Below are 25235 nucleotides of genomic sequence, written 5' to 3'. Positions count from 1 at the left end.
TTAATAATTTGATCACTCAATCCACGACTTTGTGGCCACTACTGAGCGCAATTGGCTGCAGTGTTTTGCCCACAAAATATACAGTCAAATAAATTTGCAGTATATTCTATGAGGTGAGTTGTGACCTCTCGCAGATGTGAGAAGGCGCTATATCAAATGCAAGGATTATTATTATGATGAATACAGTTTTATGTTGAGGGATAATCTACAGGGTGTTTAGCAACCCCAGGTTTTCTTTCTTAAAATGATTTTTTATTTTCTAAGACTACAGAGGAGGTGAAACAAGCTATCAGAGATACATATCAACTTGTTACTCCATCATGGTACAGAAGATGTTGCACCAAACTTGGCAACGGATCATTATCTGCCATGAAAATGGTGGAGCTCATTCACTCTCACCGATCCTCTGGACGTCTAAATACAGTTAAACCTCAACCTCGCCTCCTTGCTTGCTTCCTTTAAGACCCATGTTAAGAATCTCCTCTTCGACCCTGCTTTCAATCACCCTGATTCCCCATGCCATACACCCTCCCCAATCCCAACCCGCAGCTTGGGTCCAAAACTCTGTCTAATGCCTTGGGACGTCCTCTCGACATGAAAGGAGCTACACACATGTAATTTTGTTCTTGTTTTAGTGGTACATAATAAAATTAAGGACTTTGAAATACAATCACAATTAGTGTCACAATTGTTTCATAGAAAGTATTTGTTTCATGAAAACAAACAATGTGTGACTTGTAATGGGAGATGTTACTGTTGGGAACGTACCTTTGATTTCTCGATGCTGTTTTATACTGTAGCCGACAAGAACACTCAGCACCATTATGGCAAGTCCTAAGAGCAGTGAGGAAACCATCAAACTCACTGGCATTTTGGGAAAGAAGTCGTCTGTCAAGAAATGTAAATAGACATTTAAAGAAGTGGTGTGTCAGCCTGGCTCAGTGGTAGCACTCTTCCCTCTGAGTCAGAAGGTTGTGGGTTCAAGTCCCCATATCGGGATTTGGAATCAAATAGTCTAAGCTGAAGCTCCAGTGCATTGCTGGAGGTGTTGCATTGTCGGAGGTGCCGTTCTTTGGATAAGATGATAAACTGAGGTCCCCGAGGTCTACCAACCTGGATGATTCAAGGTTTTTTTTCCATTTGGCTTTTAACACTAAGGAGACCTTCAAGATCCTCCCTGACCATCCAGTTACTGAGTGTTGTTAAGTTAATGAATTGTTATTTTTGTACAACGCGGATCTCATCAAATAAAAATGAGTTGTAAACATTACTGACCAATAACATTCAACTCCATCACTGCCTCTTCATACCATTCAGAGTACTCAACGAAGCACGTGTACTCTCCGTGGTCTGACACCCGCACATCTTCCAGTCTGAGAGACACATTGCCATTGATAAACTCCTCCACAAACAGTTGTGTTCTGCCTCTGTAGGTTTCTTTCTGCTTCTGCAGTTGATGATGTCCCTCCTTGTATAAATGCACTGGGGAGTCATATCTTGTCCTGAACCACTTCACTTCCACACCCTCTAGGGGCAGGTCTGTGGAACACTTACAGTCCAGGACAACATCCGAACCAGCAATGGCTGAGACAGGGAGGGCCGGGCCACTGACTGTGAATCTCTCTGTTTAATAACAAACAATGGATAAGTTAGGAATCAACTGACTCAGACAAACTCTATAATGCAAGATGTCTCCCTCCCGGGTGAGAGAGCGCATTCCATTCCAACAACCTATCTGTGAAATTTCCATGTCTAGATGGGATGCACGGAAATCTCAGCTTGATTTGGATCCTCTTAAACACGGTAATGGGTTTCTGCATGTGTCAGAATCACGGCTGAGCAAAAAAAAGTCACTGTGATATCAATTAGTTCCGACATAAACAATGATAATAATCCTTGAGGGACGGGTTCAGAATACAACAAGTGAGATTAATGATGGTCTTTGTAACAAGAGGAATGTAAATTGAGGTGCTGTCAGGCCTCAACTGAAGCTATGACTTGAGGCAACCAATGTTGAGAAGCTGATCCATGAATTAATCCCTGGGATGAAATGGTTTAGCTGTGTTGAGAGGCTGTTTAGACTTAGATTATATTCCTCAGCACTGAGGATGTTTAAGGGGTGATCTGATTGAGGTGATTCCAACAGTTAGGAGCTATTGTAGAGCTATTGGAGAAAATTCCCTTCACGATTATAAGTGAACAACCGAGTTCCTAGTTATTGCAAGGTAAACAGAGAAGGGTGGAGAAAAGAAACTTGGCTAAAGTTTAGCCCCACCTGGACTTGAATCTTTGAGGCTTTGCCCAACTCCTGGAACATTAGCAGCTGTCAGTGTGTGAATCACACTCACTCCCAGCCGCCACCTTCAGCAGCTCTCCCTTTACCCTCAGCAATTTAACACCAACAAAATCAAACAGATTCAATGTGTTTCCTTACCAGCCAGTGAGAGGGGAAGCGCAAGCCATAGGACCTGAAGAAAGTGTTTCCAGCTCATCCTCTCGGACCTTCACAATGAGATTAGAACTGGTTACAACACAGCAATTCAGATCATACACACAGAGACTTGTGTTTGTATATCTATCTATATTAATCAAGACAAAATGTTTGTGTGAGTTTGTCTGCGTGTCAAGCCAATAATGCTAATAACCAATTGACATTGATTATAAGTCATCAGAAAGGTCTTTCAAGTTGGAGTGTCATGGGCATATTTGTTTTGTGGAACACCTATCACTGATGAGCTACATTTAAAAAATACTTTAATTCAGCCCCACAATTTGAGGTGTGCATCGTATACTGCAACACGGTTTTGACAGAGAAAACACACACCATTCCAGAGAGATACATCTACGCTAATGTATTCTGAAACAAAGTTGCATGAGAGAAAACCAGGGGCATTTTTTGGGTGGATCTCCTATCTTTATATCAAGGCTAATAATGTAATATAAATTAGGATATAAATTATAATAATAATATAAAAGTATAATAATATACTATAAACAGCTGTGGCTCGAGCACCTCCGCACCTACTGCCTCTCCCCTTCACAGGCCAATCTGACTTTCAATCTAAAGTCATCCTGGAGGCAAACAACAATCCAAAGATGCTATTATCCATCATCCACCATCCTCTCTATTAACCCACTCAAGCATCTGCTTGCCTGCACCATTGTGCTCGGTCAATTCTCTCTTCGAGCCCCTGCGATTTCCCACTGCCCACAGCATAGAGACAGTGCTTTTCAAGGACACATATGACATTCTCTCTATGTGACCAGGGCTCCCTCTGCCTCCTCATCCTCCTGGATTTCTTTCCCACGTCCGACACAGTTGACCATGCCATCCTTCTCCACTACCGTCCTCCCTCATCTCCCTTAGTTATCTATATTTTCCCCTAATGTCATCCATTGACATGACATAAACTTCCACATGTATGCGATGACACACAAATCTACTTGGCCTCCTCCATTACAAACTCCATTTCCCTGATGTCCTATCAGCTTGTCTGGCAGACATCAAGGCCTGGATGAGTGTAAACATCCTGCAGCTGAACATGGACAAGATGGAAGACATATTCCTTGTCTGTCAATGTCTTCACTGCTGCGGATCTAAATTCCTCAAGCTCTCTGGGCTCTCCTTCAGTCTCAGGGCACAATCTAGGCATCCGGTTCAATCTCCAACTGTCCTTCCTGCCCCACATACAATTCCTGACCAGGACCGCCTTGTTGCACCTCTGCCACATTGCCCTCCTCAAACCGTACCTTATCCCAAATGCAGCTGATAAACATGTGCATGCGTTTGTCACCAACTCAGAGTCAGGCAACGTCCCTTTAAAGCTCTGTAAGATGTTATTCTGCATGAATGGCGCAATACAAGTACAAGCTGTTGTTGTTATAAAGTACAATAATCTAATATAACGTACAATAATCTAATATAAAGTACAATAAACTAATATGAAACATAATATAATATAAGGTATAATAATACTAAAATGCTCATTCCATATTGGATCCTTTGGTTGCAAGTACAGCCGCAATAGGTTCAGCTGGTAATTAATAAACATGGAAAACATAATTAATAATTCTGTCATCTGACAACATGTTCTTTGCATTTACACCCACAGCAGAACAAACTGCCTTCTCTGTTGGAATAGTGATGTGGGATCTTTAACTGTGACAGTGAGGCCCCCCTGGCCCCGCACTGGGGGTCTCCATGAGGGGGTTTGGGGAAGAAACATGTTATGTGTAACTGCTGTAATGTGCTCCTGCCCTCCCCCTCCTCACAGCCGCTCCTTATTCACCCCAACAAGATGCAGGTCAGAGAGGAGCTCCCATTCCCTCCCTCCTCACTTGCCTCCAGTTCTCAGTGTCTAAACAACAAACTGGGAATAAACTGACTGCAGAGCTCCCGCTTTACTATTGACACAAACCTGACAATAGAGAACATTGATTTTATGTCTAAACTCCACATCACCAGAGGTGACGGTAAAACCAATAAATCCTACAACTGGAATACAGAATAAAGTAATTTTTTTCAATCACAATCCAATGTCATTTCAGGCAACAATTTCTGACACTTACCTGTTGGTGATTTGCTTCAAAGAGAGGAATCTTCACAGGTAAAACTGTATTAATGTGTGACCGGAATTGCATTTGTCTGACTGTCAAATTGTCTTGTGGGAGTTACATCGCAAAGAATGTACAGCACCTAAATAGGCAACTCGGTCAAACCAGTCTGTGCGGTGATTATATTCCACAGGCGTCTTCACCCATTCCTTACTCCCTGAACATTTTGTTTGTGAAATATCCAGTCAATCCACTTTACAATGTGTTCTATGAAGCAATTTGAGGCATCTCAACAACATGATAAGGCGCTACATCAAATGCAAGGATGAACTGTTTCAACTACTTCTTCAGGCAGAGAGTTCCACAATCTCACTACCCTTTGCGTGAACTACTACATAGCACACCACTATATTTCACACATATATATACTATACACACATATCCTCCCAATGTGAAAGGCGCTATACAAATGTAAACTTGTTGTTATGACACTGAATAAGGAGAAGGGTAAAATATTCCATAAAACATAGATTATGGAAATCCTGCAATTTTCCTGTTTGTGATGACAATAGCTCATCGCTTGTTGTCAGTAACACAAGATTCCTGATCCGAAACCCCTGGTTACACCTTCACATTTCCCTGGAATAATCTTCAATCCCACAGGAAAGGTCCCCACATGACTGATTTCCCAGTTCATAAAACAGATCATTTACTGAGTACAGCATTCTCAGAGGCTTCATACATCTGGTTATCCAATGGGTGTGATAGAGTGTGCGAATGAGTGTGAGAGAATACGTCAGTGTGTGTCTCAGTGTGTGTGATACACTGTGTTTTAACAACAATAACAACAACAAATTACATTTGCACAGTGCCTTTCACATTGGGAGGATGACTCAAGGTGCTGGACAGTCAGGGCTTTCGTCACAAACTGGAGGTCTGTATCAGGATTGGTGGAGGGCATGGAGGGTGGGGTTGGGAGTGTGACTGAAGGTGCGGTCAAAGATGAGGGTATTGAGATATGCCTTGAAGGGAGATAAGGGAGAGAGTGAGGTGATAGAACTGTGGGATGGAGTTCAAAAGTGTGGGGGTGGAGAGGCTGAAGCCTCAACCGCCAATGGTGGTGTAGCCCGACGGGGGACATGCAGCAGGCCAGAGGCTGCTGAGCGGGGAGCGTGGACAGGTTGGTAATGGGTCAGCAGGTCACAGAGGTAGGATGGGGCAAGGCCGTGGAGGGCCTTGACGGAGAGGATGAGGATTTTGTCCTCTGGGGGATGGGAAGCCAGTGAAATTAAGTGAGGGTGGGGCTGATAGGATTACGGAGCCTGTTGTGTTTCTGGATGATCTGCATCTTGTGGAGGCGAACTTGAGTCTTGATATAATAAATTCAATGTATATAGTGTGGGTGACAGTGTGTCTCAGTCTGCTTTTGTCTGAGTATGAATAGTGGAGACTTGCTGACGGGCTGTGACACAGACTGAATAGACTGAGTGTCAGGATTAATGATCAGTCTCTGCAAACACAGCATCAACATGGGGCAAATTCACCATATTCCCAAAAGGTGGAGACACAAATTGCCATTCCCGTGTCTGAGTGTAATTCACACTCTTTGTGAATGTTTCTGTCTCCAGTTGTTTGGGGAAAGCCTCAGTCGGCCATCTCAGGGGCTGGGCATCGAGTTACACTTGATTGAAGGAACGTACAGATTTACAAAGAATGTACAGCACAGAAATCGCCAAACCAGTCTGCGGCGGTGTTTATACTCCACATCAGTCTCCACCCATTCCTTACTCCCTCCCATTCCATTCAATTCTCCTCTCCCTCATGCAAAGGTCTCCTGACTATACTTAAAGGGAGTGTCCCAAACACGTGTGCTCATCCCGTGTGTTGTTAACCAGCCTGAAAGCCCCATAAAAGGGAGGGTTTGGGGATAGGTTTAGAGGATCCAACTTCCTCTTAAAAACAACACAGTCCTATAGCTGTGTGGTTAGAGCACTCGCCTCACAAGAGAGAGATTGCTGGGTGGGGTGAAACCTTAGGCAAGTTTCCTTATTCCACACACCTCTGTTTTCCAAGCAGTAAGTTGGAAACTGGTTGATAGTTGATTGGTGGATCGCTTTTTGGGGTTAATAATCTCTCCCACGGTTAATTTGGTCACTCAATCACCACTGTTTGTGGGATACTGCTGTGCACACTTGGCTGCGGTATTTTGCCCAAAGAACACACAGTCACTACACGTTACAGTATGTTCTCTGAAGTGTTTTGAGATCTCTCAGCAAACCCCAAACATGGAGCAGCCGGTGAGGCTGTAGAGGAGCAACAACCGGATCAGAAACAAACACGGGAGCGGAGAGTAATGAGGGTCAGAGGAGGACGTGGGCATTCGGTGTCTCAGCGCTGTGTGGTCTCTGTATAGGAAGGGGGAGAGGGAGTTAAGACAGCTCAGGGTGTGTGTCGGGGGTTCAGGGTCAGGGATGTGTGTAGACTGTGTATAATGATTGGACTTAAAATAATGGCATAACATGATTTATTGTAAATTGAGGCAGTATTTTGCAAGTGAATGACAATACGTTGGATATTACTATCCACTTGAACAGACACAGATTTGACCTCAGTTTAACAAAGATTAAAGATCTCGCTTCTTGGGTGATTGTTACAGTGAATGAGAGAAATGTTATAGAGTATAAAAGATGACACTGAAAATATACATTGTTTAAATACAGTGAGAAAAACTGCACAACGTCGTACAACATGTCTCCTTGTTTATAGATATAAAATTGATTTGGGAGATTTCAGTGAGATTCTGAGCGCAGCCCCGACTGTGAGACTGGGCATTGCTGGAGAGAAAGATATCAGCGATATATATCCCTGTCTCAGAGCGTGTGAGCTCACACACTGGATGGCAAGTCAGATTCTCTCAACACGAGCACAGAGACGAGCTGGCGATGAGCTTTACAAAGATGGGTCACGTTTTGCTCCGACACATTGGGTGTCAGGTTCCTCTGATGCTCTGAATGATGTTAATCCAGACGAGCTGTTGCGGTGCTGGTGCTGATTGTGCTGTCTGGCGGCTACAGTGGCTCATTACACTGAACCCCTGGCCAGAGGCTGGAACATGCTGCGTGACAGTGGGTATCCCCGGCCCCTGTGAAGGCCAGTGGGGATGGTGAGGCGGCTGAGTGTGAGAGGAGAGCTGAGCCTGTGGGAGGTTACACAGCGAGGACCATCGAAAATTTTAAAGATATCTATTTTGGTGTCAGACTCAGTCCGGCTGGTTGTGAATCCAGGATACCCGGAGTCCTGTTAGTGGGGTTTACTGTATTGATGCTGGAATGTGCAGGTGCCGTGTTGTGGCTGCTCAGTGACAATGGCCACAGATGGCTTTCCCGGCACAGGATACAATGTGGAGCTGACGTCTCCCAGGGAGACCCCACTCAGCCCCACCCTTCACTTCCCATCACAATCTCAGCTCAAAACTGGAGCAACAGCACAGAATCAAACACTCGGCACCATCCAAACCTCATGGAAATAACAGTCACATTTTCCTCCTCATTAACCTGTCACCGGCAGATTGTCAGAGGCTCAGAATCAAACATGGGACTGAACAGAGGATAAAGTTTCTCAGTGAAAGTTTGGGTGAAAGTGTGGAGATGAGCCATGTTGTCAGCATTGTAAAATGACACCTGTCCCCCCTCATAGTCCAGGTAAACTCCAAACTTCTCGGGTCCCACTATCAGGGGCAGGGGGGTGGGGGGTGACGTCAGAGCCTCATAGACCCCAGCCCTCAGCCACACCCCCCAGAACCCACTCTCTGGTGACCATCTGATTGGTTGTTTCCTGTTGACAGACTCTGTGGCCAATCCCACAATCCACCTCTTGTTACCCCCTTGTACCTCCCAGTAATGTCTCCCTGATGTGAAGCCCTCAGATCCCAGGACAATGAGAGATTTACTAAACCTCTTTGGAGAGTCAGGGAGCGGCTGCTGTTCGTCTCCGTATCTCACACTGGTCCTGTCCTCAGACAGGATGAGTCGGGGATGGGCTGTGTCAGGATCCAGAGTGACTGTAACTGGAGAGAGAATCAGACCATTAATGTCAGATACATTTACAATTATGAATAAGTTGATCTTCAGCGTCGTCACCGGGAGAGAAGCCTTTGTGTAAGCATCGACATGTCCTGTGAACAGAATCCAGCATAAAATCTGTGTGAGGTGGGGAGGTGGAAGTGAGTGTGTGTGTGGGAGGTGGAAGTGAGTGTGTGTATTGCGGAGATGTGAGGAGTAGGAGATGGGAGTGTTTGGGATGTGAAGGTATATGGGGGGTGGAAACTTGAGCGTGTGGGTGAGGCTGTGTGTGGGTGGATGAGATGGTGTGTGTGGAAAGGGTGATGTGAAGGTGTGTCTGTGGGGATGTGTGAGGGGGATGGGAATGTATGGGTGGTGGGAATGTGAGGGTTTGTGTGGTGGGGGATGTGAGGGTGTGTGTGGGGGGGGTGGAATGTGTGAGTGTGTGAGGGTGGTGATCTGCGGGTGTGCGGGTCTGGATATGAGGGTGTAGGGGCAATGTGAAGGTGCATGGGACTGTGAGGGTGAGTGGTGGGGGTGAGTGACTGTTTGGGGGGGGGATGTGAGAGTGTATGTGTGGGGGGGAGTTGTGAGGGTGTGTGTGTGTGGGAGCGGCGATGTGAGGGCATAAGAACATCAGAATTAGGAGCAGGAGTAGGCCATTTGGCCCCTCGAGTCTGCCCCGCCATTTGATAAGATCATGGCTGATCTTCAGACCTAACTCAAATGACCTGCTCTATCCCCATATCCCCTAATGCATCTGTTTTTTAAAAAATCTATCAGTCTCAGCCTTGAAGATGTTCAAGGACTGAGCATCTACAGCCTTCTGGGGTAGTGAATTCCATAAATTCACTACCCTCTGAGTGAAGAAATGTTTCCTCAACTCTGTTCTAAAAGGCTGACCCTTAATTTTAAGACTGTGACCCCTGGTTATAGATTCTGCTACCAGGAGAAACAGACCCTCAGTGTCTATCAGCCCTTTAAGAATCTTATGTTTCAATAAGATCTCCCCTAACTCTTCTGTACTCCAGAGAATACAGCCCTCGTTTATTCAGCCTATCCTCATAGGTCAGTCCCCTCATCCCAGGAACTAACCTGGTGAATCTACGCTGCACCCCCTCTAGGGCAAGTATGTCCTTTTTTAAATAAGGAGACCAAAACTGCACACAATACTCTAGGTGCGGTCTCACCAAGGCCCTATACAGTTGCAGCAAGACTTCCCTACTCTTGTACTCTAAACCTTTTGCAATGAACGCTAACATGCCGTTCGCCTTCTTAGTTGCTTGCTGCACCTGCAAACTAACTTTTTGAGACTGGTGTACAAGGACACCCAAATCCCTCTGAACACTAACACTATCTAATCTCTCCCCCTCTAGAAAATAATCTGTTTTTCTATTTTTGCTAATGAGGTGAATAACTTCACACTTCCCCACATTAAATTCCATCTGCCACCTACTCGCCCACTCCCCTCTCTATATCCCGTTGCAATCTTTTTGCATCATCCTCAGATCTTACTCTCCCACCTACTTTAGTGTCATCCGCAAATTTAGATACGTTACATTCAATGTCCTCGTCCAGATCATTGATGTAAATTGTAAATAGCTGAGGCCCAAGCACTGATCCTTGTGGCACTCCACTAGTCACATCCTGCCAATTCGAGAATGACCCGTTTATCCCTACTCTCTGTTTTCTACCCGTTAGCCACTCTTCAATCCATGCTAATATGTTCCCATTAATCCTGTGGGCCTTAACCTTGTGCAATAGCCTTTTGTGTGGCACTTTGTCAAATGCCTTTTTAAAATCTAAATATACTACATCTACTGGTTCCCCCCTATCTAACCTGCTAGATACATCTTCAAAAAATTCTAAAAGATTAGTTAAGCATGACTTCCCTTTTGTAAAGCCATGTTGACTCTGCCTAATCTTGTTATGGTCTTCCAGGAATCCCATAACGACATCCTTAATTAAGGACTCAAGAATTTTCCCTACCACTGATGTCAGACTAACTGGTCTATAGTTCCCCATCTTTTCTCTCCCACCCTTCTTAAATAGTGGTGTTACGTTTGCAATCTTCCAATCAATGGGAACCGTTCCAGAATCCAGAGAATTTTGGAAGATCAAAGACAAGCCATCCACTATCTCAGTAGCCACCTCTTTTAAAACCCTAGGATGTAGGCCATCAGGTCCAGGAGATTTATCAGTTTTAAGACCTGACAATTTACCTAAAACCATTTCTTTACTAATATTAATTCCCCAAGTTGCTCGCTAACATTGTCTTCTTGGTTCCCCTCTATTCTTGGTAGGTTTTCAGTGTCTTCTAAGGTGAAGACAGTAGCAAAGTACTTGTTTAATGACTCTGCCATGTCTTTGTCCCCTACTATAATTCCCCACGTCTCTGCCTGTAGTGGACCCACATTTACCTTTGACAGCCTCTTCCTCTTTATATATTTATAAAAACTCTTACAGTCTGTCTTTATGTTCTTCGTGAGTTTACCCTCATATTCCATTTTCTCCCTCTTAATCACTTTTTTGGTTCTCCTTTGTTGATCCCTAAAGTTCTCCCAATCCTCGGGTTTACTACTCATCTTAGCTGTTTTATAGGCTTCTTCCTTTAACTTTATAGTTTCCCTAACTGCTCTAGTTATCCACAGTTGGGCCACCTTTCCTGTGGCATTCTTATTCCTCAAAGGAATACGTGCTCGCTGGGAATTTTGCACTAACCCCTTAACCATCTGCAAATGCTGGTCTACTGTGAAATCCTTAAGTCTAATTTCCCAGTTTATTTTGGCTAAATCCTCTCTCATACCAGCAAAATTGGCTCTACTTAAATTTAAAACCTTTGCTTTGGACTTAACTACTTCTCTCTTTAACTTAATGCTAAATTCCATCATATTATGATCACTTTGCCCTAGAGGAGCCTTAATTTCCAGTTTGCTGATCAGCTCTGCTTCATTGCACAAAACAAGGTCTAATATGGCCTGTTCCCTGGTTGGCTCCTCGGCATACTGATCTAGATAATTATCCCTAATACATTCTATAAACTCTTCCTCTATCATACGTTTCCCAATTTGGTTAACCCAATCTATGTGCAGATTAAAATCACCCACAATTAATGTTTTTCCTTTGTTACATCCTCTGCTAATTTCCTGATCTATACCTTGAGTGATACTGTGACTTCTGTTTGGGGATCTATAAACTACTCCCACTAGAGTTTTCTGCCCCTTGTTGTTATGTACCTCTACCCATACTGACTCTACTTCCTGCTTTTCTGATTTAAAATCTTTCCTCTCTACTGTTTTTATCCCAACCTTTATTAGCAGGACCCCCCTCCTCCTCGTTTACCACATTGTCTATTTTTTTCTATACGCCACATACCCTGGAATATTTAGCTCCCACCCTTGATCTCCCTGTAACCATGTCTCGGTGATGGCTACCAGATCGTACCCGTTTGTTTCTATTTGTGCATTTAACTCATCTATCTTGTTTCGAATGCTTCGCGCTTTCAGATATAGCGCTTGTAATTCTGACTTCGGGCTATTAGTCCTATTCACCAATACCCTATCCCTGGGCTTCCTTTCTCCACTTGACACACTTTGCTCATCTCCCTGGTTAATCTGCTCTCCCACTTTCATCGGTCCTAATTTTAATTGTGACGGATTACATGTGATTGAATTTACCCCCCCCCCCCCACCCCTTAGTAGTTTAAAGCCCTGTCTATCGCCCTATTTATTCATGTTGCCAGGACATTTGTCCCAGCCCTGTTTAGGTGGAGTCCATTCCTTTGGAATAGCTCCTGTCTCCCCCAATACTGGTGCCAGTGGCCTATAAAGTGAAACCCCTGCCCTCCGCACCATTCTTTTAGCCAGGTATTCAGTTCTTTAATTTTTTTTGCCTGTACTAATTTGCCCCCGGCTCAGGTAATAATCTCAATATTAATACCTTTGAAGTTCCACTCTTTAGCTTAACTCCCAATTCCCGGTACTTGCTCCTCAACTCGTCCCTACCTGTCCTACCTACATCATTGGTCCCTATGTGAATCATAACTATTGGATCCACTCCCTCCTGCTTCAAATTTTTCTCCAGCCCAGAAGTGATGTCCTTCACCCTGGCCCCAGGAAGGCAACAGAGACTTCTTGTCTCCCTGCTACGGCTGCAGAAAAGTGCGTCAGTCTTCCTGACTGTCTTATCCCCAATTACCACTATATTTCTTCTAACTATTCCCAGTGTGGCCTCCTGTATAGAGGTGTTGGGGTAAGTTTGCCCATCTTCCTCACAGACTTCCTTGTCCACATAGGTTGCAAGTATTTCATACCTTTTGGACAAGATTAAAGCCTGGGGTTCCTCTGTCCCTCTCTTTCAGGTCCTCTTACGCGCCTGTCTGACCGTCACCCAGTCCTGTCTGTGGTTGGCAACGGGATGTTCCCTGGGACTCGTGGGAGTGTCTGGCTCCAGGATGAAACTGTCCAGGAAGCTCTCCCCATCTCTAATGCTGCGCACTGTCTCCACCAGAGACTCCAGCTCAGCTATTCTAAGCTGGAGCTTCCTCAGTTGCAGACATTTGTTGCAGATGAAGTCGCCCGGGCTCAGGTTGTCCTCCATCAACTCCCACATACCACATTCCTCACACATCACCTGCCAGGTCATTCTCTCCTCTCACTCTATTTATCCCTGTATTATTGTTGTTTAGAAGATATTCTTCCCCCTCTGCACCTAATTCCCACTATCACCCAATTCCTTCTCACTCTGGCCTTGCCTCACTGCTCCAATGTGTGGGGTTCTGTGAGGGTGTGTGTGTGTGGGGGGAGATGTGAGGGGGTTTTTGGAGGTGACGTAAGGGTGTGTGGGGGGTGTATGTGAGAGCATGTGGGGGTGGAGGACATGAGGGTGTGTATGTGGCAGGGGAATGTTAGGGTGTTTGTGGGGTATGTGTGTGGGAGATGTGAATGTGTGTGTGGGTGGGGGAGCGATGGATGGTTTGTACGGCGGGGGTGATGTGAGGGTGAATGGGGGCTATGCGACATTATGTGTTGGGGGTGATGTGACGGTGTGTAGGGATGTGATGTGAAGATGTCTGTTTGGAGGTATGTGAGGGGTGGTATGTGAGGATGTGTGGGGTAATGCAAAGGTATGTGTGGGGGGAGTATGTGAGGGTGTGTGTAGGGTGGGCATGTCAGCGCATGTGGAGGGGATGTGAGGCTGTGTGTGGGGGGTGATGTCAAGGTGTATGGGGCGATATAAAGCTGTGCATGTGTGAGGGGATTTGATGTTTTGGGGTGTGTGTGAGGGTTTGTGTGGGGGGGGTGGTAGTGTGTGTAGCGGGATATGAGGGTGAGTGTATGAGGGGTTGTGTATGCGGGTGTGTGGGATGTGAGACTGTGATTGGTGGTGGTGGGAGGTAAGGGTGTGTGTGGGGGGAGGTGAGGGTGGGTGTGGGGGGGAGGTGAGGGTGGGTGTGGGGGGGGAGGTGAGGGTGGTTGTGGGGGGGAGGTGAGGGTGGGTGTGGGGGGGAGGGTGGGTGTGAGGGTGGGGAGGTGAGGGTGGGGAGGTGAGGGTGGGGAGGTGAGGGGGGGGAGGTGAGGGTGGGGAGGTGAGGGTGGGGGGAGGTGAGGGTGGGTGTGGGCGGGAGGTGAGGGTGGGTGTGGGGGTGGGATGTGAGTGTATTTAAGTGAGGGGGGATGTGAGGGTGTGAGGGGAAGTGTGTGTGTGGATGTGAGGCATGTGAGAGGATGTGTTTGTTGGTGGGCATGAGGATGTGTGTCAGTGTGTGTCTGGGGATGCAAGGGGATTGTGTGGGTGTGTGTGGGGTGTGAGGATGTATGTGTTGTTGGGCGTATGGGGGTGGTGTGAGGTTTTGTGTGTGTGGGCTATGTGTACATTTGCGGAGGATGGGCTGTGATGGTTCTGTGTGGGGATGGGAGTAGGGCCACGGATGTGTGCGAGATGTGAGGGTGTGTGTGGAAGCGGATGTGAGGGTGTGTGTATGGGGGAATGTCCAAGTTGTGTGTATGGGGGTGTGTGAGTGGGGGGGGTGTGAGGATGTGTGGGCGGGTGGGAAATGTGTGTGGAGAATATCAGTGATGGTGTGTTGGGGGATGTGAGTGTATTTGGAGGGAGAAGGAGTCAGTGTGTTGGATGTTGGTTGTTTGGTCACTCAGACTCTTACCTGCACACTTGCAAATCCTTTTCAATCCTGGAACCAAGAAGGAAGAAGTGATCAGACCTTTGGCAGCTTCTAACCTAATCACACTGCCTCCCGCCCCCTGGCCCGCCGGTCCCCGGGCCCGCCCGCCCTCTCTCACTCCCGCTCTCCTATCAATCCAACCCTCTCTCATTCTCTCATGTCCTCCCTCTCTCTCTACTTTCCTCTATCTATTCCTCCCCGTGCACCCCCCCCCATCCTCCCTCATTGAACCTCACTTATTCTCTCTCCCCCTAAATGTGTGTGTATTCACAAGCCAATGCTGTCTGAGAAAAGGGAAAGTTAAAGATGTGAAATAGACCAGTGGATCGAATTAAACAGCCTGTAATAATTCATGGAATAGATTCATTGAAATTTACAACCCAGAAGTAGGCCATTCACCATCGAGTCTATATGGGCTCTCAGAGCAAGGTGTTCATACAACAGCTGCACTTGTCATATCTCTATACCCCTTCAAACCTCTATCCGTCATATACCTGTCTATCTATCTGTCTACTGCCTCCGTTCCACCATTGGAAATCGTGTAATCAGCCACTATGCCCCGAAACTCTGGAACATTCTCTCTCAATCCTTCCACCTTGCCCCCCTCTCTCCACCTGAAAACCTTCCTTTTCGACCATGCTTATGGTCACCTTCTCCCCCCCCACCAACCCCCATCTCGGAGTCGGTCTCTGCCACTGTTAAGCACTCTGAGCCGCTACACTGTGTGGAGGGCACTATTTAAGTGCACATTGTTGTCTTATATTAACCTTGTATTTGATTCCTCATAAGCACTTCACAGGATTTACTGGAGAGTATAGTGACTTAGTATTTTGTTGGCAAACTATGTCTGCTTTGCATCAAGCTTGTGAATGAGGTTAATTACAACATAAGGTTTTTATTTTGATAACTTACCCACTCTCTTCTCAAGATCTAGAGAATACAAAACAGAACTGTTAGAAACCGATCCTGAATTTAGTATTATTTAATGGTCAGTCTACATGTTTACAACATTGACAGTTAGAAACTACACAAAGTGCAGCTCAACACAATCACAGGAGGTTTGAAGGGCAATAAAATTTACATTTACACAGCACCTTCCACAGCGGGGGACATCCCAAAGCACTGACAATGCTGGGGTCTGAGCTGGGGGTGGGGGCCGGGGTGGGGTGGAAGAGGGGGAAAATGAACTGAAAACGCAGGATGATGTAGGTCATGATACAGGCCTTGAAAGGAGGCAGGGAGGGGCCGAGTCGGAAGGATTCTTGGCTTGAATTGCAGAGAGTGGCGGCAGAGAGGCTGAAAGCCTGACCTGCTGATGGTGGGGAGGATCAGGCAGTGGCATGAAACAGACCGGGGTCGCTGAGTGAAGGGAGAGACCAATTGTTTTATAGAACTTACACATTCATACAGTAACAGTGTTGTGATGAGAGATGTTACTGATGGGAACGTACCTTTGATCTCTCGGTGTTGTTTTACACTGTAGCCGACAAGAACACTCAGCATCATTATGGCAAGTCCTAAGAGCAGTGAGGAAACCACCAAACCCACTGGCACTTTGGGAAAGAACTCGTCTGTCAAGAAATGTAAATAGACATTTAAACATCTATTCTCATATCAAACAACAAATATCTTTATTTACCCTCAAGTGACTGCATTACACACAATAGCTCAGTAGCTGTCACAGGCTTCACTCAAAGTCCTGGTAGTGTATTGGATCGAGTGCTCGCCTCGCATGCGAGAAGACCAGGGTTCAATTCCTGTGCAGGGAGAAACATTAGACAAGTTTCCTTACTCCACATGATTCTGTTTACCTAGCAGTAAGTACGAATCTGCTTGTTTGTCGATTGGCAGATCGGTTTCCGGGGCTAATAATGCCATCGAAAAATACAATATAATAATAATAATTTGGTCACTCAACCCACAGCTGTTTGTGGGACGCTGCAGTGTTCAATTGGCTGCCACGTATCTCCCACAAAATATACAGTCAATTTACTTTACAGTATATTCTGTGAAGCACTTTGAGACACCTCAAGATGTGATAACGCTCTATATTAAATACAAGGATTATTATTATTATTATGTACTTTTACTGGGGGGAGAAGTGGGGTCTTGGAGCTGAAGTGGCACCAAAGTGTTGTGGTTGGTAAGGGAATGTCAGAATAAAATCCATTCTTTGTGGCCGTCTCGTTAGCCCAGTCCCTGAGACCCAGACTCCAAGGGTGAACATGTGGACAAGGAAAAGGAGGAACAAAGATAGAGCTCTGAGGAACACCATCTGTGAATATACTGGGCAGGATGTGAAGCCATTGGTAAGATAAAGTGGAGATGCTGAGACAGACAGGAATGAAACCAGCAAAGTTCAGAGGCTGTGAGGTGAATCATGGAGAAGTGGTCAATAGTGTGAGAGATAGAGAAGGACAAGGAGACACAGGGAGGAGCCTGGTCACAGACAGAGAGAACATCATCTGTGAATTTGACCAGGGCTGTTTTGGTGCTGTTAGGAGGGAGGAAGCCAGTTTGGAGAAACCTTTACATGATGGGAGAGTAAGGAATGGGGCTTTGAAGCTACAATGCATCCCAGCACCTTGCAAAGGAAGGCAGGTAGAAAATGGGGTATCAGCTAGAGAGATTGTGAGGAGTTCATGAAAGTTTATTGAGACGAGGGTAAACGGCAATATTTCTGAAATAGAATTGCCATGCCAGAGGAAAGGAAATCATTCCTAATGTCTATTTTATTTCAGTTTACAAATGTGATTTCTGGAGGAACCTCTTACATTTATTGTCAAGTAAAACAAATTGGAGACTCCAAAGAGAAGTGTAAAGCACATTGGAACAAATAAGACAGCGAATGTATTAAATGATCACATTTTGGTGGTAATCAAACTGGAAGGTGCTGCCCAACATAACAGTAATAACAGAGCCATACCTGGCAACTCATGAACATAAGTGAGTGGAAAATTAATGGAAACAATAAATAGAAGCAAATAATCAGAAGGTGACCAAAATGTATATGTCTGTTCTTAAACTCAATCTTCAGAATGCTGAACATGTGTCCTGCTACCTCTGTGTGGATGTCCTGTAACTGTGTCCTATTCCCCAGCCCAGGTCCAATTCCCTGATGTCCTCCCAATGTGAAAGGCGCTTTAAAAATGTAATTTGTTGTTGCTGTCCTGCAGCTTCTCAGCTCTTAATTTGGAGTCTTCCCTTCACTGTGAGGTGGATCAGGCAACATTTGCCTTTTCTGAAGCAATGGTGGCTGTGAGTTACGAAGTATTGATTCATTCACAAGGTAATCAGCAGCTTGAATAGGTTAGCAGGAAAGGTGGGTGAGCTGGAGTGCTGAGGTCATTTCAGAATTGGTATCAATTTATAATGAGAAGATTCATTGCCTTCAAACATATCCATGGTACTGCTTCTCCTGATCTCTGTAATTTGCTAACTCCATATTTCTGCCCCAATTCCTTCCACAGTCCCTCCATCTTGAGCAGTTACTTGTCTCCTTCAAGACCCACCTCTTTGACCTCGCCTTTGGTCCCATTCCTACTCCCACCACCCTGCTCTCCATGCCTCCTGACCCCAATCCCAGCTCAAGTCCAAAACCTTGCATATCCAGCACCTTTGTATAGTGCCTCTGACATTGGGATGTTCTCCCGACATAAAAGGCATTTCACAAATATAATTTGTTGTTGATGTTGAAGATTGTTGAAGTTTGGTATTTTGAAAGGATGAAATCAGATGGACTGTATCACCAGACTGATCTAGTTTTCACTTCATGTGTTTTACAAGCTGCAAGATATTTATCAGATTATCATTAACAATTCAGTGAATTTACTGACCTGAGATTTGGAGTTTTCCTTCTTGTTCATTTTCTGAACTATGAATCAGACACCTGATCTTGTTGGTTGAATGGATTATTTCTATTTGGCTTTTAACAAAGAAGAGACCTTTAGAATCCTCTCTAACCGTCCAGTGACTAAGTATTGTTAAGTTATTTCCCTGATCATCAAACCACAGAACCTCTGGTGCTGGGAACCATCCACTGGATACACACAGCAGCCTCACACCATCACTGTGCTGCCCATCAACATGAATCCAAGGCTGACTGCCAAGGCCTGGAAGAAAAAGGAAATGTGAATCAGACAATATTTATACCAGGGACATTACAGTAACTTTACTGAAGGTATGTTTGTAACAGTCTGAATGAATTTACACAAAAGAATATATAATATATCTTGTTTATATAAAGTATTGTATTTTGAACATAACATTAACAAATAATGTTTGTACACACAGCTTACATGAAATAAAATTAGTTGTAAACATTACTGACCTATAACTTTCAACTCTATCAGTGCCTCTTCATGCCATCTGGCGTAGCTAACCAAACACGTGTATTCTCCGTTATCTGACACCCGCACATCTTCCAGTCTGAGAGACACATTGCCATTGATAAACTCCTCTACAAACAGTATTGTTCTGTGTCTGTAGGCTTCATCCTGTTTCCCCAGGTGATCACGTCCCTCACTATATAAGTACACAGGGGATTCATACCTTGTCCTGAACCATCTCACCTCCACACCCTCTCGTGGCAGGTCTGTGGAACACTTACAGTCCAGGACAACATCCGAACCAGCAATGGCTGGGACAGGGAGGGCCGGGCCACTGACTGTGAATCTCTCTGTTCAATAACAAACAACGGATACAGTTAGGATTTTCAGTCACACTGACTCAGACAAACTCTGCCAATAGACACTCACTGAGATATCAATAATCCTTGCATTCAAAATGGCACCTTATAGATAATTATTTGGAGAGGACAAGTTTGCAGGGCTATGGGGAGAGCGCAGGGGAGTAGGGTTGATTTGGACAGCTCTTTTTAAAGAGTCGACACAGACACGATGGGCCGAATAGCCACCTTCTGGGCTGTATAATTCTATGATGATTCTATGATTATCATGTTGCAGAGATGTATCAAAGAGCTTCAGAAGATATACTGCAAAGCGCTGTGAATGTATATTTTGTGGGCGAAAGACGGCAAGTGTGTGCAAAGCATTGTCCACAATTAGTCATGAATTGAGTGTCTGAATTTTTTTTGACTAATGAAAGCATGGATGAAGGTTTCAGCAGCCTGAGGAGAGAGATAGTGATGGATCCGGGCAATAATGCGGAGGCGGGGAAGACAGAATGGATAATGTGGGATGATAAAAGACAGTTGAGGGTGACGCAGGTAACCAAGGTTCTGTACTGGTGAAAGTGAAGATGATGGGAAAGGTAAGAACAGAACCAGGCAAGGTCATGAAGGTGGAGCTGACAGGAGAGGAAGTGGAGAAGAATAGAGTGGTCAGCAGTGTGAAAGGCAACGGAGAGATCAAGAAAGATGAGGAGACATAGAGAGTCCTGGTCGCATAAAGACAGAATGTCATTTGTAACTGTGACCCTGTACCATGGGCAGAAACCAGATTGGAAAGGTTCTCCATTTACCTTCAGCAATTTAACACCAACAGAAATCAAAGAGATTCAATGTGTTTCCTTACCAGCTAGTGAGAGGGGAAGCACAAACCATAGGACCTGAATACAGTGTTTCCAGCTCATCCTCTCGGACCTTCACAATGAGATCACAACTGGTTACAACACAGCAAATCAGATCATTACACACAGAGATTTGTGATCAAATATAATTAATAAAATATAAAACATAATTAATAATTATTTGATTTCCAACATGTTCTTTGCATTTACACACACAGCAGAACAAACTGCCTTCTCTGTTGGAATAGTGATGTGGGATCTTTAACTGTGATAGTGAGGCCCCCCCTGGCCCTGCACTGGGGGTCTCCATGAGGTGGTTTGGGGAAGAAACATGTTATGTGTAACTGCTGTAATGTGCTCCTGCCCTCCCTCTCCTCATAGCCGCTCCTTATTCACCCCAACAAGGTGCAGGTCAGAGAGGAGCTCCCATTCCCTTCCCTCCTCACTTGCCTCTAATTCTCAGCATTTAAACAACAAATTGGAAATAAACTGACTGCAGAGCTCCCATTGTACTATTGACACAAACCTGACAATAGAGAACATTTATTTCACACTATCTGTACCTGTTGCAGCTTTGCTGGTAACCAAAGGATCCAATATGGAATGCAGATTTCAGCGTTACCATCACATTTGAAATGCCATAAACACTGTATGTACACCTTAAGCAAAACTGCCATACATCTGTGATAATAATAATCCTTACATTTCACGTCTTCTAGACGTCTCAAAGCGCTTCACAGAATAGACTGTAAAATGAATTGATTGTATGTATTTGTGAGCGAAATGCAGCAGCCAATTGCGCACAGCAGTGTCCCACAAACAGTAGTGGATTGAAAATGACCAATTTATTATTATTTTTTTCTTGAGGGATTATTATCAGGCGTGTGGAGTAAGGAAACTTGCCCAAGGTTTCACTCTGCCGGGAATTGAACCCAACTCTCTCACTTGCAAAATGAGTGCTCTAACCACTGAGCTACAGGACTCCGCACTTGGTGTGGTTGTTTAGGTCATAGCTCATCAACGATAGGAGATGCCCCCAAAAATATACCCATGACATTCCCCCATGCAAGACCTTTCTGATGAGGTACAAATCTTGTCTCCATATCAATGCGTTATTGGCAGACAGATAGACATTATTATTATTATTGTTACTACAGACAGACGTTTTGCCTTCATTAGGATACATAGATGTATTTCTCTAGAAGGCTGTATGATTTCTTGTCGCTATTTTGTTGCAGAATACTTATTTTGCGGGTTAATTAAAGCATTTTTCAATATAGATCAATGATAGGAGTTCCCTCCAAAAAATATGCAATGACACTCCCCCTTGCAAGAACTTTGCAATGAGGTATAAATCATGTCTCTACGTCAATCATTTATTGTGTTCTTGGTGGATACACAGACAGACATTTTGTTTTTATTGGTATAGAATTAAACTCCACACCACACATAAAACTGAAACCAGTGAACTTTATAACTGAAATAAGAGTAAAGTTAAGTCATTATTTTGATGCTAAAATAATAGTTCATTTCAGGAAACAATTTCTGACACTTACCTATTTAGGTTTTGCATCGAAAATGAAAAGTGTGTTCGGGATAGTGATGTCCAGAGTCTAATCCTGCTTTCGGTTTCTGTGGGAATCGCATTACAGGCACACAAACAGGGAAAGGGCAGTTCAAATATTCCCAACAATTTAGAGTGGGAAAAGTCCTGCGATTTTCACCATTAATGTTGATTGTTGCTCATCACTTGCTGTCAGTAACTAACATTCCTGCTCTGAGACCCTGGTTACACCCTCACGTTTCCCTGGAATAATCTTCAATCCACAGAAAACGTCCCACGTGATTGATTTCCAGGTTAATGTGTAACAGATCTGTATGGTTGAAGGAGATTGCTGAGGTTGGGAGGGGAGAGACTGAGGTGAAACCATGATCTGGAACTCAATCAGCTGGGGGTGGGGAGCCAGGGAGCTGAGCTGAGATAGATTGATAGGTTGGCGCAGCCTGGAATGGGGGAGGACATAGGTGCAGGTATTAACAACACCGTGACCATCTCTATATGATCAAGGTTGAATCAAAAACCTAGGTCTATTAAAACAGCACTTGATGTTGTCAAAGAAACTGAATTTTTAAAAACAGAATGTAATCTATTGTAAACATAACAAGTTCACAATTCCTGTTTCAACGCACTTTATTTACAGGCAGTTATACTGTGTCCCCGCTCTGTCAGCCTGTATCTACAGGATGATGAGCTGATACCTATATTTCCTCCCAGATTCCACACAGCGTACAAATACATATGCACAAGAACAACTCGATGTAGTGACCTTCATGCGGTGCAGCATCCCAGAGCACTGCACAGTGGCGGGGTCTGACAATGAGCCAGGGGGAAAGGGAGAGGGGAGGTGACCAAAAGTAAGATCAAAAAGAAACGTTTTTAGGTGGGGGATTTCAAGGTGGGGAGGGAGGGAGGGAGGGAGCCTGGTGGAGGGATGGAGGGAGAGAGTTCCAGAGTCTAGTGGTTGAAGGCACGGCCATTGATGGGGGAACGGAGCGCACGATGGGACAGATAGGTTGGAGACAGCCGAGCGAAGGCAGTGGGTGGTGGAATGTGGGGTAAGCAGGTCAGATAGGTGGGGAAGTGCACGGGAATGAAATTATTTGAAAACAAATGAGAGGATCTTGAAATCAATCCATTCGGTGGTTGGGAGCCAGTGGATCCTGGCGAGGACTGGTGTGGTACAGAGTTTCGTGGGGGTGAGTATCTGGGAAGGGGAGTCTGAATAAATGGTATGTGTGTACGGTGGAGTTGGGCAGATCAGAGGGCCATTAGAATAGACCCGCTTGGAAGTGATGAAGGTGTGGAGGAGGGACTCAGCTGCGTCAGATGTGCGGTACAGATGGAGGAGGGCGATGTGGCAGAGGTGGATATCGGCGATCTGGTCAGGGAATCGATGTGCGGTGGGAAGGAAGCACAGGTGCGATGCCGACTGCTGGCAAACACCACCCCCTCTCTGAAGTGGGTGCGGGCGGTAACACAATAACAACCTTTGTGTTTGATAGGAAGGAGCAACGGGAAAGCTTCGGTTACTCTGAAGGCCTTCAGCCTGAAATGACCGCCAGGACCGCGGCTCCTAATAAGCGGCAGTGACCAACGATGGGACAGTGCGTGTGTGGAGTTGTGCCACAGCCTTTGTGCGGCTTCTCTTCCCCGTTTCCCGCCTTCAGCGGCTCCCACCGGTGTGTGGAGTGTGTGGTGTCGGTGTGCGGTCACTGTGTGTGTGTGTGTTGGGGTCCGGGGGGGGAGCGCGGGGTCGGTCCTCCGCTCCTCACTTACCGACTCTCGCGCTCTTCTCGGGTCCTGACGCCCAAAGCGCTGTCACGCGGTGTCGGCACATGCGCACTGTTCCCGCCGTCTCCGTCTCGCGCGGCCCCTCCTTCCCGCGCGTGCGCGCTGTGTCCCGTCTCCAACCGTCACTCGGTCCCGCGCTTTCCCGCCGGGGACCAGACTCGGGAAGGTGCGCATGCGCGGGGGGTGGGCGGGAACATTCCAGAAGCGCCGATTCGTTCCCATTGCCCCAAAAACCCCTTTAACTCCCCCGATCCCTGACACGGTGAGTCCCAGTGTCGACATGAACGCCACTGAGAACCACCGTCAAGGAATCATTGATTATGTAAGGTCTCTACCCCCGGGCAATGGTGACCCTGGAGAGGAAACTGTTAACCAAATTATTAAGTGTATTGGGCTTTATTCCCACTCTATAATTACGTCTTTATTAAATAAACATGCGGAGCAGCTAATCAGGTTGGCCGCACCAGGCATTCCGAAGGTTGGGGGCGGGAGGCCCCCCGCCAGTAATAAACCAATTCAACCCAATAAAAAGCCTAGCGGAGCGAAAAGGGCTGCTAGGCGGAAAGCCTACGCACGAATCCAAAACATTTATAGAAAAAACCGTAGAAAATGTGCCCAGATGTGCCTGGACGGGACATGGTCCGAGGAAACTTCCTCGTCCCTTCCCACTGACACCTACAGTTATTGGGCTAAGATTTTTAATAAACCCTCCTGTTCTGACGACAGGCCTGTGGACCCCCAACGCACTATTTGGGAGCTTGTGCTCCCGATTAGAGAGGAGGAGGTCCGCACCTGCGTCCGTAGTATATCAGTTTCCTCTCCCGGTCCTGACGGAATCACCGTTGGAACCCTCAAATCTCTGCCGTCCCGTTACCTGAGCAAAATGTTCAACTTATGGCTAAATTACTCTTACCTCCCCTTGCCCTTCAGGGCTAATCAAACCACCTTAATCCCCAAGGTTAAGTCCCCAACCGAAGCAGGACAATTCCGTCCCATAACCGTTTCGTCCACTGTTACTAGACTATTTCATAGAATAATTGCAAAAAGATGCTCACAGAGCGTACCATTTAACTCCGCACAAAGAGCGTTCTGCTCGGGTGACGGAACGGCAGAAAACACAACCATCCTCGATTCCGTTTTCCAATATAGTACCTCTAGTTTGTCGCCTCTCTGTGTCGCCTCGCTGGATGCCCACAAAGCGTTTGATTCCGTAAACCATGGCTCGATCTTTCGTGCCATGGAGTTGCGGGGTATCCCCAAGATCCTTAGCGATTACATAGGATCAACCTATGCTAATTGCTTCACTACGATTAAAGGCTGCCCAGGCGAACCGATCCCAATGACGAGGGGGGTGAGGCAGGGAGATCCAATCTCCCCGTTTCTCTTCAATCTCGTCCTGGACGAGATTCTCGACACTATACCATCTGGAATCGGAGCTCGCCTGGGCGGCCAAACCAAAATACCGACTGTTGTGTTTGCGGACGACATCCTGTTATTCGCAACCACACCTTTAGGGTTGCAGACCCTCCTAAATCATGTAACCAACAATTTGGATAAA

General features: G+C 45.7%; 1 protein-coding gene across 2 annotated transcripts in view; it reads right to left on the bottom strand.

Moving 5' to 3' along the window:
- Window positions 1-23693, bottom strand: part of LOC103172821 (butyrophilin subfamily 1 member A1-like) — a 28284-nt gene extending 4591 nt beyond the window's left edge. The window contains exons 1-13 of one of the 2 annotated variants that reach the window (XM_042344749.1): window positions 23663-23693; window positions 21882-22199; window positions 20331-20398; window positions 19127-19474; window positions 18633-18908; window positions 16248-16367; window positions 15709-15726; window positions 14779-14805; window positions 8116-8620; window positions 4570-4599; window positions 2435-2502; window positions 1276-1623; window positions 769-888 (exon numbers count right to left, since the gene is read on the bottom strand). In XM_042344749.1, the coding sequence (XP_042200683.1) occupies window positions 769-888; window positions 1276-1623; window positions 2435-2502; window positions 4570-4599; window positions 8116-8620; window positions 14779-14805; window positions 15709-15726; window positions 16248-16367; window positions 18633-18908; window positions 19127-19474; window positions 20331-20398; window positions 21882-21898 (1945 nt within the window). In that variant the 5' untranslated portion in view covers window positions 21899-22199; window positions 23663-23693. 2 annotated transcript variants of the gene reach the window in all.
- Window positions 23694-25235: the final 1542 nt, after the last annotated feature.

Source organism: Callorhinchus milii, unplaced genomic scaffold (assembly GCF_018977255.1).
Source record: "Callorhinchus milii isolate IMCB2004 unplaced genomic scaffold, IMCB_Cmil_1.0 Scaffold30, whole genome shotgun sequence".
Classification (NCBI taxonomy): domain Eukaryota; kingdom Metazoa; phylum Chordata; class Chondrichthyes; order Chimaeriformes; family Callorhinchidae; genus Callorhinchus; species Callorhinchus milii.
This window is presented reverse-complemented; position numbering and strand designations above follow the sequence as displayed.